Source organism: Macrotis lagotis, chromosome 1, assembly GCF_037893015.1.
Source record: "Macrotis lagotis isolate mMagLag1 chromosome 1, bilby.v1.9.chrom.fasta, whole genome shotgun sequence".
Classification (NCBI taxonomy): domain Eukaryota; kingdom Metazoa; phylum Chordata; class Mammalia; order Peramelemorphia; family Peramelidae; genus Macrotis; species Macrotis lagotis.
Genome location: NC_133658.1, coordinates 474790790 through 474806002, shown reverse-complemented (window position 1 = coordinate 474806002; position 15213 = coordinate 474790790). Strand labels below are relative to the sequence as shown.

Genomic DNA, 15213 nt, shown 5'->3' with positions numbered 1-15213 from the left:
GGCAGGATATAATTTTTCAACAGGTTTTTGTTTTAGCCATTCTTTAATTTTATCTTTAATATCTTAAAATTTAACATCTTTAAAATTTTTTTTAAAATAAGTATTTTCACTAAATTAAAAGCTAGATTGAGGGTCAGCTAGGTGGCTCAGTGGATAAAGCACCAGCCCTGGAGTCAGGAGTACCTGGGTTCAAATCCGGTCTCAGACACTTAATAATTACCTAGCTGTGTGGCCTTGGGCAAGCCACTTAACCCCATTTACCTTGCAAAAAACAAAAAAAAAAGCTAGATTAAACCTTAGAAGAGGAGGAAGGAGACAGAGACAGAAACAGAGAGACCTAAGAAAACCAATTCACCAAAATTTGACCTTACATATACAAATTGGTAGGTGAAAATAGTTAAAATTCTCTAAACCATTTATTACTATTTAAGTGTATCAACATATTTTCAATATATTAAATTTAAACTTTATCCTCACAGTAAAGATAGCACCCCATCTTTATACCCTATCTTACTTAAAGGATTGATTCAATTATTATATTAAAAAACTTCATTCCTTTTCAAGGATAGCCTATCAAGTTTATGAAAAATAAGCTTCAAGTCATTTACAACTCTCTGCTGGTTTTCTTAATGCTCACTTGAAAACAACCATCCCTCAACCTAGACAAAAATATTTTTTAAAAAAATTCCTTATCATACATATTATATTATCAATTTAAGCAGGTGCAATCTTCTGAGCTTCAAAGGTCTGAAGCCATTTCCAACACTCCTGATACTGCAAAGACATTAAACATGTTCATGGATGTAAATAGCTCTAGAATGGATAAAGTAATCCTGTCTCTGTCTCTTTGTCTTTCTGTCTGTTTCTCTATATCTGTCTGTCTCTCCTCTTCCTCCTCCTCCTCCTCCTCCTCCTCCTCCTCCTCCCACCTCTCTTCCTTCTCCTACTGCCTTCCATTTCTCCCCACCAGGACAACTGATAGCATTCCGGAATCAGGCTCACCAACATATAGATGGTTTCCAGAACTGGAAACTCATTGACCAAATCCCCCAATGCAGTTTCAGAATATCTGTTCTTTCTAAACTTTTTCTATATTGCCTTCTCTCTCTCTCTCTCTCTCTCTCTCTCTCTCTCTCTCTCTCTCTCTCTGCTATTGAAACAGTTTCATTTTCTACTCAAAAAAAATAGCAATAACACATTTTTGATTATATAAAATAATAAAGAGGAAACAAAGGAAAGATACAAAAATAACAGATAAACCAAAATCACTTTTGGCTATGGAATAATGGGACATTTTTACATGATGCCCTTCCTAAAATTCTCAGCTACTAATGTCTTCTTCCAAGAAAAAATTTACTTTTTATTTATTTTGTATCACTTACTTACATGCTACAATAGAATATGAGCTCCTTATGGGCAAACATCGTTACATACAAATAAAACTAAGCATCATAAAAAAAATTGTGTGTGTTTGGGGCAGCTAGGTGGCACACTGAATAGAGCACCGGCCTTGGAGTCAGTCAGGAGTACCTGAGTTCAAACCTGGCCTTAGACACTTAATAATTACCTAGCTGTGTGGCCTTGGGCAAAGCCACTTAACCCCATTTGCCTTTGTAAAAAGCTAAAAAAAAAAAAATGTGTGTTTAAAATTAAAAATTGATTTTCTTCTAAATTTTAGGATTATTAGACTGGCTGATGATAAGAGAATCAGAATCTGACTGACATAAAATGTCCATCTCTAATAAAGTATTTGATGTTTTCTCATAATCTTTATATATCTGATGAAATAGCAAACATGGGAAGATATAATGCTTGTAAGTAGATTCAGAGTTGGTCGAACTTTATCTAAAAAGACTGAACATCAACCTGGATGGAAGTTTTTAGTGGGTATGCCATAGGGCTCTATCTGGGCTATAGGATTATCATTTCAATAAAAAGTTTGGGGTGAATATATATAGGATGCTTTTCAAATTGGTAGGTGAAAATAGTTAAAATTCTCTTAACTATTTATTACTATTTAAGTGTGTTAACTATTTTCAATATATTAAATTTAAACTTCATCCTCACAGTAGCTATAAAAGTAAATAAAAAAGGCATAGGAGTTGTAATCTGAGAACAACCTATAGTAACATACAACAAATTAGGACTTTCCAGCAGATTAAAAGGAATAAAGCACCTAGCAAAATGCTTCATACATTCAATAGATATGAACTGATTTGAGTAAATGAATGCATGGTTCCTCCATTTAGGCTCAAAAAAACGAGTTGTTCAGGAACAGAAGAGGCTTGACAGTACATATAAAAAGAACTTAGGGGTTTTCAATGACTACAAATCAACAGGGTAAAGCAACTAAAAACATTACAAGAATTAAGACAAATATAACAAGGTTTCAGTAATAAAATTATAGTGACCAAGTCAATAGGGATAACAAATCAACTCATAAATCTCAGTGCTAATCAAACCAGAATCCAGAATGCTGCATTTGATCCGAGTACCATAGTAAAATTAACTAGAGGACATCCAAAGGAAGCTTATTAATATGGTAAGATGACTAGAAATCCAAAGATGGGAAGAACATTTAGGGAACTGTGATGTTAAGCCTGGAGCAGAAAAGACTTAGAGTGTAAAGACTACCTTCAAATTTCTGAAGTGTTTCTACGTTAAAAGTCACAAAAAATATATTTGGAATGGTATTATTCTATGGGGTAGAGTTAGAACCAATGGATAATTTCTGTTATATAGGTTTCATCTCAACATAAAAAGTAATTTTTTTTAATATTTGGAGATAATGAAAAAGGACAGAAGGGGAGCTAAGGGAGTACAGGAGTGGTGATGGGGAGATTGCCTCAAAAGGCTGGCATTAGAACAACTGAAGCAAAAGCTGAGTGACTATCAGGGATATTTCAGAAAGGATATCTGCATTGGATAAGAATTTGGACCAAATGCCTTCTAATTTTAAACCCTATGAACACTACGTAACCTTCTAAGGTTTGTTTTAACTTCAAGATTTTGTTTTCCATAATTATAAAAAAAACAAACAAACTATATTTCAGTTTCAGGACACTCATATATAGTTGAAACAAGTTATAATTATAGAAGTACATTTATTAGAAAAAATGTAACTTAATCCAACCTTGTCTTCTCTTAATTTTAATACATTTTCATGTCACAATGTTACATTATTTCCAAAAAAAATATTTTATGTACATCAATACTTTTTCAAATCATGTCATCCAAGGGGGTAAAAAAAACTCCCTCTAATTAATTAATAGACTTTTGGAAATAGTTAAACTTCTCTAAACCATTTATTACTATTTTAAGTGTATTAACATATTTTCAATATATTAAATTTAAACTACCCTCACCAGTGGCTATAAAACTAAATAAAAAAGGCACAGGAATTCTAATCTGAGAACAACCTAGAGTAATATATAATCTTATTAGATACCACCATTCAAAAACAAGGCAGAAGTAGCACCTAAGATTCAATAAGGAGCCCATAGATCTATGTCAGATTAAAATATTATTCATATAGCTATTATTATAAAAATAATTATAAACAAGTAATTTAAATATCAGACATTAAAAAACAAGATTTAAAACCCTATAATCATATAGTAACATGTTTTGATACATTCTCATAACTAAGTTCCTAAGGATTTCAAATCCAAGAAAGAATAAATTGGTCAGAACAACAGAGATAATGTAAAAAGGGAGTAAGACACTCAAAGCATCTTCACAGACAAAGTTCAAAAGAAAAGTCACACTTACAGGCATATACACCAAAGATTTATACAGATAGGGCATGATTAAGTCATCTGAAGTACATCACACCAAAATATAATAAAAACAATGTCCGGTTTTTTCCACCACAAAAACGTTTTTGTATTATTGTGTAACTTATCTGCTAAAAGGAATTACAGAAAAAGGAAGGTGACAATATCACTTTAAGAAAATCACTTTAAAATCTTTGAGAAATTTATTTCTAATCTTCAAGCAACCAGAACACACCGGTCCCTTGTTGACCAAGTTGTGCAAATATTAAGCCCAGTTCTGACTGAGGATGATGACGACACCCTGCACTAGGCACCATGGAGTTAGAACAGGCTTGTCAAAATAGCAGAGAAATTTTCTTGACAGTAACATCAAAAAAGGAAGAAAGAGCATCATATAAAAATGCAGTTGATAGTCCTACAATGGTCCAATAGAAAAGGTTATAAAAGCTGGAGGTCTAGAATAGTCAGCATGACCCATTTGAAAGTTGACAAGAAGGGGCTTCAGAAGAGTGCTGAAGAAGAAACTTGAAAAGAAATTAATAAAAACATATCCTTTTAAAGGACAAGTTTGATTTCACATTCTCTGTCAATAAAGATTACAGGTTATGAGTTTTTACATCATCAAATGTGTTTCACTTTAAGCTTGAGAAACAATTATACATAATAACACATCATTCAAATTAAGACTGTCATTATCCCTGAGTTAGTGATATACAGTACATTGATTTGGGTGTGCAATATCTGTAACTTCCAATATATGAAATGACATTCAAGTTAAAAACAACCTAAGAGATAGGGTGCAAGAACTGAGATAGATGCATCATTCAAAGCTAGGAGAATCATTTTTTTTCAAGGAGTCTATGCACAATATTTCTAAATTCAACCATCTCATTTTCAAAGTTTCCTGGAACTCTAAAAAAAATGCTTTAAAACACAGTAAAATTAACTTGTAGTTATCATAGAATTATGTTTTTTTCCTTGATAAACACAAACATTTAAAAGCTTAACCAGTCCCTCCACCCAAGTCAAAGAAAACATTTCTTGGGGGGGGGGGGGAGAGGGGTAGGAAAATCTTTATCCAGAATTATGAGTTTACATTAAAATCATGTGTAAGGAAACAATTTTAGGGGAATTTGTTCTATGCAATCACAGATAATAGATGCACGAATGTATGTATGTGTGTGTATATATATATATATATACATACAAATACACACATGATTAAGATATAGTAGTTCAGAAAAAAATTATACATAAAGGTACATTCCCAGGAAATGCAATGATCCTTAAATTCTAATAGGATGCATAACCCCAAATAATAATGAAACAAATAACATCAAAACTTTCTCCATCAAAAATTAGAAAAAATTTCTCTAGGGGTAAACTTGAAAAATCAAGATTGACTTATTTCAACCTAATAATTTATAATACATTTTTTTTATTGCCTTCTAGAATAATGTTTGTCAAGCAACATACAGTTAGCATAAGGTGTGACATACTGGCTTTTTTTTTCACTTTTTAAAATAATAAAATATCCTAAGGTTCACTACAGTAAAAATAAGTTAGGCTTGATTTTCAATCAAAATTATTATCCTTATCTGGATAAAGCTCTCAAAACTTCTCACCATCAACATCCACTCTATTTCCAGGGTAATATAAGGAACTTGCAAGCAATCCTCACTTCAGGAAAATTTTCAAACAGCTAGATCTAGACATTTTAATCCAAAAAGATCTTTGTGCAACTCAATGTTTCTATTTCTAAAGATCAGAATGTAAAACATCAAGGTTTTGTGAATGCCTTGAAAAGATGTCTTTAAAAAAAATAAAACTTGTCTCATTACCAGAATTTAATCAAAGTGCTACCAATATGAACACACATCAGACAAATAAATTAGAAGCTAATTTATTTCTCTGGTTTATTTAACAATAGTCAAAGCCTAAAACATTAAATAAGAAAACATAGCCAAAGGGCAAGACTGACAACAAGGGTTTTAAAAATAAAAACAAAAGCAAAAAAAACAAAAACAAACAAAAAACAAAAACAAAGTGCAGTGAGACTGGTCTCACTGGAACAGTTTACAGTTTCATTATTCATTGATTTCAAGAAACAGAACAGTGAACTGTACTGCTATTAAAAAAAAAACACAACAAAGGGCGAATACAAGTTGCACTGTACAGTATTTCCAGCCTTAGGAGTCTTAATAGAGTGGGGAACAGAGGTGAATCCTACCAGCCATATTCTACCATGGCCAACCTGGATACCACCTTCTCACCACCAACGTGACAGTGTCCCAATACATAACAAATGAATTACAAAAAGTCTAAAATTATACAGTATGTCATAAAAGTTAACATCATATATTCCTTTAAAAGGAACTATTTCTTCTGGTTGCTTTTAAGATTGCAAATTTATTTCCTAAAACCATGCATCACTGATGACAGAGACCAGATGCTAACCTCCAAAAGGCACGTGAAATTCTCACCAACTCTGGGGTTGACTTTTTTTTTTTAACACTCACATATCTACACTCCAACCCCAGGGCAGAATTTAGTAACTAGCTAAAATGGTCATTCCTAAACCATTTATATGCTGTCTTTCCCAATATGGGTTGCTTAATTAGATGCACAGACTAGCCAGTGAGGTGAATCTAACATAGAAAGATGGTGTGCCTCTTTGAATTTCCTATAAGTGAAAAGTTTCTGAGATCAAATAAGACCAAAATTTAATATATTTCTTCATACTTCCTTGAATATCAAATGCATATACCTCAAACTGACTGAAGAGGTAAACTAAAACAGGGTTTTGCAAATTTATTTGGATAAATTCATTTCAACTAAGCATGTAATTATTAAGCACCTACTTTTGTGCAAGGCACTGGGTTGTATACTGGGTTGAACACAAAAAGAAGTGGCCCTGTTTCTAAGATGAATTAAAGAAGAAAGATTAAATTTTTTTTTCATAAATAACAGGATCTAAAAATCCTCATGGGAATTTGATTACTTTCATATTACAAACCAGAAAGCAGGCTAGGGAGTTGTTTTTTTTTTAAAGAAACTCTTTTTCAAGAGATACATTATTTCTGCCTGCCAAAAAATTGCTTTTTTTTAGGAAATACAGAACACTTAAGCATTCTGTCACAAAGCAAACTATCGTATACATAAGAATACATTAACCAGAAAAAAGATCCGATGACGTTACTAACAACTAAGACGAATTTTGGCAAAAGGGAGAGAGATGTTTCAGAGCCGGCAGTATGACAGTTAACATAAAACTTTAACACCTCATATTTGGGGGACAGATAGAGAGGGTAAGTGCTTGTAAATGTTCATTTGCACATTGAGGCTAAACTTAAAGCTTGCCTTCTCTTTAAAAACTACTTCTACTAAAGGACTTTCAGAATTTTCTGAGGGAAGTTTCCATTTAAATTAAGAAGCAAATATTTTACATATTTAAATTTTAAAAACCTATAATGTTATACCTAGAGTTCTCGGAAAGGCATTATTTTTCTACTTGCTCTCTGAACTCTCCAATGACTGAATTAAATGAGATATAAATATTTTAAAATCAAAACTCTCCCCTCCAACTCCACTTTTGTTAATAAAGTTAATCTGTCAAACTTTTCAAAGGGATTTATCTAAGTGGATTTCTAAATCTTTAATTTCATTTCTTTTTTTAAAAAGTTTTTTTATGTAAGGGAAGGAATGAAGTCAAAACCTAAGGAGAACACTCCATCTTTCTCATTTCAGTTAATAACAAAGACCAGTTTTCTTTTGTATTTTGAGATTATGAATGGCAGGCACAAGTATACATGAAAATGAAAACCCAAGCCACTGTTACATCTGTTCTATATTTACAAGAAAGATCAAACAGGTTATTTTTGGTAACTTTTAAGACAAATACCTTTTCTTTAATGCACTGTTAGCATAACTGTCAGATGAATCCACTGTCTCTTATATTAAAGAAATTGTTGCTTACATTAACTGTGTCACTTAAAGTATAAATCTGTTCCTGTTCCAAACCCCATTCCCCCTCATCCTCATCTTCAGGTTCAGCTTCAGACCCATTACGAGTGTTTTCATATAAAAAGATTTGCTCATCCACATGAGCTGGAGCTAATCTGTTCCTCTTAGCACTTACAACATTGGCAGATGAACCAAAAAGTCGTTCAGGGAAGACCCTTGTAGCCAAAATACACCAATACTTCTGAAGTACCTTTGGTAAGACAGGAAACAATGCCAATCGGTCAGACCACCATTTAAGTGGATCTTCATTTAGGCCAAGTACTTTTTGAGACTTAAAGTTACTCAATTCCTCCACAATCTGGGCATGCCATTCCTCTTGATCCTCCACACCCCCAGTTTGGCAGAAGATTTCTGCCAGCATGTTATTAATTGCACTAGTCGGAGGTGGGGTGGAAGAAATGATCATTTTTTTCACTGGCGGCTCTTCAGATAATGAAAAGAGTTTTTCTTCGGGCCTAAAACTATTTTCTTTTACTTTCTCCAAAAGGCTTTTTGCTTCCTCTACAACTCTGTTTTCAACTTGCTGCCTTTCAAACGCAGAAAGGAAAGGCAGTTTCTTGTACCTAGGGTCCAGAAACGTCGCCACATTGAGGAACATGTCTATCTCAGGGGTCTCCTGGTATGTTGTTGACAATTCTTTGGCTATCACTTCCTTTGCCATACTGATTTCCTTTGAATCATTTTCTTTGATGTTCAGCGTTGTGTTCAGAAGCATGTGAAGGAGGGGCTTCACCATGCTTATGGTGGGATACTTGGATGCAGACATCATCTCAGCCACTTGCTTAAAAGGATGCAACAAGTCCACCAGCCCCTCAATGGTGTTCCATTCACTGGTCTCCAACATAAGGTGATGGTTATTGCTGTCTTCCACCAAAACAGCTGCAATGATAAACTGCTGTTCTTTCAATCGTTGCAACATGGCGAGCGTGCTTCCCCACCAGGAAACACGATCGCTCACAAGCATGCAGTGCATAATGTTTTGCTGTTTCTGTTTCTCACTTAACATGTACATGGCTACAGTAGACTGCTGGAAATACTCCACCAGTTTCCGGCACCTTGTCAAGAGACCACCCAGCTTAGGAAGCTGGAAAGCTTGTTGTATTCCTGCATTGAAAGTCTGACCCAAACAAGGCATCTGAACTGGAATATCTAGAAGTGAGCAAGCTTTTACAATATCTTTGCCATAATCTGTTGTAGCACCAAAGACTTTTGTGTTGATCCCCCACTCAATGAAGATCTCATAAAGGACTCTTGTAATTGTCTCTGCAGTGTTTTCTTCAGGGACCTCAAATGTCTTTAAGCATCGTGAGTTAACAGCCAAACAATGAGAAGAGCTGCTGTTGAGGAAATGAACCGCAAGGGTTACATAGGACCTATTCTGGTTTTGGCTTCTCCAAATATCAGTGGATATTCCACACCACAAAATGTCCGTCAGTTCTTTCAAGACAATTTCTCTAACTGCATTGTACTTTTCAGGAATTGCTTTTGTGCAGAAATATTTTCTGCTAGGAAGTTCATACCTTGGATCTGCTGTTTTCAAAAGCATCTTAAATGTAGGCTCATCCACTATGGAAGAGGGATACATACCCTCACATATTAGGCTAATCACAGCAGAGGTCAGCTCTTGGTGCTTTTTATTTTCATAGCTGTGACTGGTTTTCATGATTAAAGTGTCCTGAACAACCTGCTGTGAGGATTCTGGTTTCAGTTTTGAAAAAGCAGTAGCAAAGGCCTCCCTCATCTGTTCTGTGTTGCTCTTTACAAATTCACAAAATTCATCTGGATGATTTTTCTCCAGGTGGTATGAAAGGTTGGAAGTGTTTCCTGAATAGGCAATCTGTGCCATGCAAATACGGCAGTAGATCTTCTTCCACTGCAATATGCATCCTTCTGCATTGGTATCAAAACCAAAGTATTTCCACACTTTGCTTTTTGCTCTCGGGTGAGCCACTAACTTTAGGTCTGATGGTGAACTTTCTAAGCTTTTATTCTCCATTGCTTCTCCACCACCGTCCTGCCTTTTGATCCTTCACTCATTAATGAGTACCTGCTAAAAAGCAGTAACATAAACAAAAAATGAGAAAATACTCCTGGTGTGATCACAGTTTCTCTACAGAGCTGAAATCAGTACATTTGCAAATTCAATGATAAACCCACTCTTCTAACTAGATTGGGAGAAATGAGGATGATGTCTCCAGGAATTATGGCCTATACAAGACATCCAGCTTGACAAACTGTCTTTTCAAAGATTAAGGGAGAAAGGTTCCCATTAGAGGAAGAATCAAGAATTCTTAAAAATATTTCCTAACTAAATAAATTCAACGTTACTACTTTAAAATATAAAAAAATTGATTTTGCATTCAAAGGAACATCTCCAGATAAAGTTAACATTAAAAGCAGGCAAATATTTAATTATCTTACATTTATTTTCTCATCTTAACTGTTTAGTTTTAACTGATTCTCATAGTCTAACCAAGCCATTTAAATAGGGAAAAATTTTGCAGATAATTGGCAGGAGAATTTAAAACTCTGTTTATGGAAGTTAAGTACACACAGTCAAACCACATACACACATTCACTTACTACATGCAGGCACATGCATTTACAAAATTGTAGTCAGGGCAGAGTTAGAATTTTTACTGTTTATGCCTTGCTGGAGAATCTGATGATACTTAAAAAACAACATAAGCACATAAAGGTAAGAACAAGTCTGAAACCAAGAGTGTCAAAAAAAGCAGAAGTTCAAATTTATGAGACCTTTTAATGATGCAAAAGAAAATTTTGAACAAGCAACAAACTTTTTTCCTCCCATCAAAAAAAAAATTGCTGTAGTTAAGTGTTTTTTATAAAAATATTAATAATAAGTTTTATTTGAGTAATGCTGATTGTTTTAATCCTTGGAATTTTTTGGCAAACATGTCCTATTTCATTGTTGCTGTTGTTAAAAAAAAAATCAAATAAAAATTAGTTTATTTCTAGAGTTGAGATTAATAAAAACCATGAAGTTTAGAAAGCAGCTGAATCTCCAAATGTTCATATTTCCTTCTTGCCCCCATTCAGGGTGCCATTTTTATATTATAGTATGTATAATTTTGAAGATAGTTTTTGGGCGCTTACTATAGGAGCCTGACACATAGTAGGTGCCTAATAAATTTTTGCTGAGTATAAGCAGCAAACCTCATTTATTTCAGTGAAATAACAAGTTACTTAAATTTTAGTATGACTTTTATTCCTGTGACTAAGTAATTTCAATGATTTAATATTAATATTGCAAAGATCATGTCCTATAATAATGGCTTCAAGACACAATTCATTACTTTAATGTAGTTTAGGAGGGGAAAGATGCTGTGACAAACAATAGCTTAATTGTAGTTCTTAATTGTTCTAGGAGATTTATGTTGGAAAGCATGTCATTTATGCATTTATTATCATCAGTGTTTACAAGAGCCTATATCTCTCTATCATTTATAATGGATTAAATAAGCTATAGTACAGATGAAAGCCTGTGTTATTTCAGGATAATATCTCATGGATTATAAAAATTCAAGGTGAGAAAGGTAAGCATGTTTAAGTGGAAAGCAAACTGGATTTGGTGTCTAAGGACCTGAGTTCAAGTCCCAGCTCCACTACTTGCTAGTTGAGGAATCCTAGGCAATTTTACTAATCCTCTTTGGGCTTCAGTTTTCTCATCTGTAAGATGATATAATTGAACTTTGATGAAATCTAAAGACCTTTACAATTCCAAATCTTTGAGCTTATAGGATCCTTATAAAAAACTTCAACACAATCTGACAGAACATCTAAAAAACCAATTTGTACATGTGTTATCTTCTCCTTTAGACTGTAAACTCTTTGAGGGCAGTGACTGTCTTTCTTCTAAGCACTTAGCACAATAACTTGCATAAAGGAGACCCCCTAGTGTTTATAGCATTAGATTGGAACATGCTAACCGCTGGAAAAAAGAAAGTCCACAAATTGGGCTTATTGCAAAGAATGATGTGCAACAGAAAACAGATTATAAACTATGAAGTCACTAAAAAAGAAAAGTCTGATTTTTGCCCTCCCATTAGAAGCTTTTAATTTAGAATTTTAATGCTACTTTTGCATAAGTTTGATATTCACAGTAGTATAGAACATGCCTCCTATTCACACTAGATGGTGCAGCTGAGAGAGTACCAGGCCTGAAGTCAAAAGACCTAGGTTCAAATTTGACTTCAGTTACTTACTAGCTCGGTGACCCTGGGATAGTCACTTAACCCTGATTGCTTCATCTTCCTTATCTGTAAAAAAATAAACTGGAGAAGGAAATGACAAACCATTCCAGCATCCAGAAAACTCCAAATGGGGCCAACAAAGAGGCAGATATGACTTTAAAAAATGTGAACAACAATAAGGACTTTCCAAATATGTTACTTTATCCTAGAGTGAGAAAACAACCTCAAGCTCAGAAAAAACTCTCATTTTCAAAGTATAAGGTCCTGAAAATGACAACATAATGAGACCTTCATTATCTATTATCATTACTTGTTTATATGAAAGTGAACATGGCTATGCCTTGCTTGGTAATTGCTAAATTAGGAAATGCAGCGGATAGAGCACCAGCCCTGGAGTCAGAAGGATCTGAGTTCAAATCTAGCCACAGATACTTGACAGACCCTGGGCAAGTCACTTAACCCTGCCTGCTTCACATCCATGGCTATCTCCAGTCTTCAAGATCTATACTGACCACAAGACCCAGATATCTCTGGAGGAGAAAGTGAGGCTGATGACTTAGCATAGCATCCTTTAATTCAAATCCAATTCACCTCGTGATGTCAAGGTCCTCTTTGAAAATGACGGGCAAACATCATCAGTTGGCTGTAGGAGGATACGGGTAATTTTCCTCAAATTCTAACATTTTCACTTGACTTTAGTCTACTAAAGTCTTTGCAAGGTAAGACTTTATTTATATAGGACAACCAAAAGAGCAGTGTCTTAGCCTATCATCTTCACAATCAAGTGGGGTTATATTCCACTCTTACTCTGACAATTTTCTTTAGGAGTCAAAAACTCTACATCTGGTCACTAAGACACAATTCTTGTGTCCCAAATGCCTCAGTAGGGTTACAATTCTGATATCAAGAGACTAAAAAATGTTGTCCACAGATGGTTTTCTCCCATGTGTCACAGCAAATCTTATTTTTAAAGTACTTTCTTATTTGCCATAAAAAAATACCCCATAGTCATTAGTTCTCCACAAAGCACATGGTTAAACAAGAACCAAGAATTATAAAGCTTCCTCTTTATAAGACATATGATAAATCAACACATTACTTACATACATATATACCTACCAATCTACATACATACACATACATTATCATCTTTTAAGATTGATAGTTGAAACTCTCAAATTCTTAATGTTAAATATAATATAAAAATAAGTATTTTTATTATATGAGAAAATTGACTCTTATTCATTTTTAAAGCTACAGGTGCTAACTCCTCACCAAAAACAACAAATGCTATATAAGTGGTTCAGATCTTTTAATCTATGGTGAAATTTTTCTGGCTATTGATTTCTCAAGTTCTGTATTAAACTTCTTCCATATTAGAAAACATTTCACATAGTTTACAAGATAATTAACAATGAAAGGTAAAACTCACAATTTGGCACCTTTCTCTATTATAATTCATTCAAATTTAAAAAATAAGGAAATCTTGTCTCTGAAACATAATTATAAAGTGTCAGGGACAACAATTTCAAAAAAAGGTGAAACACGGTATTATTACCTGTTGTAGTGGAAAGATTTCTGATTTGGATATCAAAAGACTGAGTTCTAGTTCCAGCACCCCACAAACTATTAGTGTATATTAGGCAATTTAATTTATTTACCTCTAAAAGCCTTCCCCATCCTATTCAAGCACTAAAGGTTGATTCCTGCTCTAAATTCTGACTATTAAAAGGTTACAAATCACTACAATGTTGAGATGTTCAAGTCATAATTAGCATTAGGTCATCCTTCTAAATATAATGACTTTATTTCCTGTTTTTAAAACCTGATTATGAGGTAATATCACACTTTCAAGAAGATATTTCTACATGCATATATTTTTAAATAAGCCAAGCAATTGGTGGGGAAAAAGAGATAAGTAATTACTAATATAGTTGCTGATCTTTAAAATGCACTACAACACAGTCCCCAAACCCATATCTTATTAAAATTATCTTTTTAAATTCCTCCTCATTAAATTTCAGCATTCCCCAGAAGACTTTCAGCTACTTCCCCTCTAAAACATGAAACTTGTAACTTTATTAACAGCTCGGCAGTCTCATGACCTTTGAGCAGAACAAGCCATCTGAAATTCTATTCAGTATTCTAAGCAATGAGTTTTACCAAGAAAGAGATCTCTGAATAAAAGAACGCTTTAAAAGCCAAACTCAATACTATTGAAGAAATTATTTTCTATAGTATAGATCTTGAAGAATAAACAAAATAATATTGATCTTCCCTACCACACCATGGGACTATTCTAATAAATAGGCAGTGATCAGGTTTAAAAAATAAAGTACTCCTTGAAGAGTTTAATTTTACACATACGTATGAGTGTGTGTATATAGAAAAAAGAGAAATAGCATGCCCTTTGAGTAGTAATAGTTATACAACTTTTAAAACCTATTTCATTTCCTGAAGACTGTGTTATATTGCAAGTTGTCTCTTGAAAAATATATTCTCTTTAAGCGGAAAAGTTTACAAACAACTTTTTTTTATATTTTTCTGTTAAGATGCATGACAACAACTTCTAAATTCACCTATTTTATTGAAGAGATAGGAGGTCTATTTCTTAACCACTCTGAATTTAATTTTTTAACCAACTAATGAATTCCTTATCAAAAAATTTCAACTCCAGTATTTGACTATCAGTTCAAATTATGTGAAATAATTTCTGTAATCTTTCTCTTAACACCAAGGTTTCTCAATGTACCAGTTAGCTAGTAATTCATCATACTTTATAAAGTGGGGAGGGGTGGCATATGTTTTCGATTCTTTTCTACTGACAACAGATTTGTGGGTCAGGAAAAATTTAGCTTGAAAAATGTTTGGCTAATCTTTAAACTCAATTAGGCTCTACAATCTGTTTAGAAGAGTGGGGGATTCAACTTCTTTTAACATTTTTACATATTCTTTTAAGGATTAAAAAAATCCAAGAAATGGTTATCGAATTACCTATGGATGATGGCATCTGGACTTTCCAAACTGTACATTCACTTTACATCACTATTTGTTTTTTTTTGTGGGGGGGGTACACCTAAGAAAGCTTACAGAGGTTATTACTTCTCTTTTCCCCAACTCCCAGTCTTCATCCCCTCAGACCCACAAGAAGAGGGGCATTGCCAGTTTCGTTTCTCTTCTAGTCATGCATTAAGAATCCA

The 15213-nt window shown here is 33.8% G+C and overlaps 2 protein-coding genes across 6 annotated transcripts in view; both read right to left on the bottom strand.

Moving 5' to 3' along the window:
- The window catches only part of DHRSX (dehydrogenase/reductase X-linked), a 394657-nt gene that overhangs the window by 378035 nt on the left and 1409 nt on the right, over positions 1-15213 (bottom strand). The gene's annotated exons all lie outside the window — the stretch shown is intronic.
- Positions 1-15213, bottom strand: part of ZBED1 (zinc finger BED-type containing 1) — a 92002-nt gene that overhangs the window by 75490 nt on the left and 1299 nt on the right. For 2 of the 4 annotated variants that reach the window (XM_074213638.1, XM_074213639.1), the window contains exon 2: positions 1-9849. This exon is cut by the window's left edge and continues 16850 nt beyond it. In XM_074213638.1, the coding sequence (XP_074069739.1) occupies positions 7708-9795 (2088 nt within the window). In that variant the 5' untranslated portion in view covers positions 9796-9849 and the 3' untranslated portion in view covers positions 1-7707. The other 2 variants (XM_074213640.1, XM_074213641.1) reach the window with 2 other exon arrangements.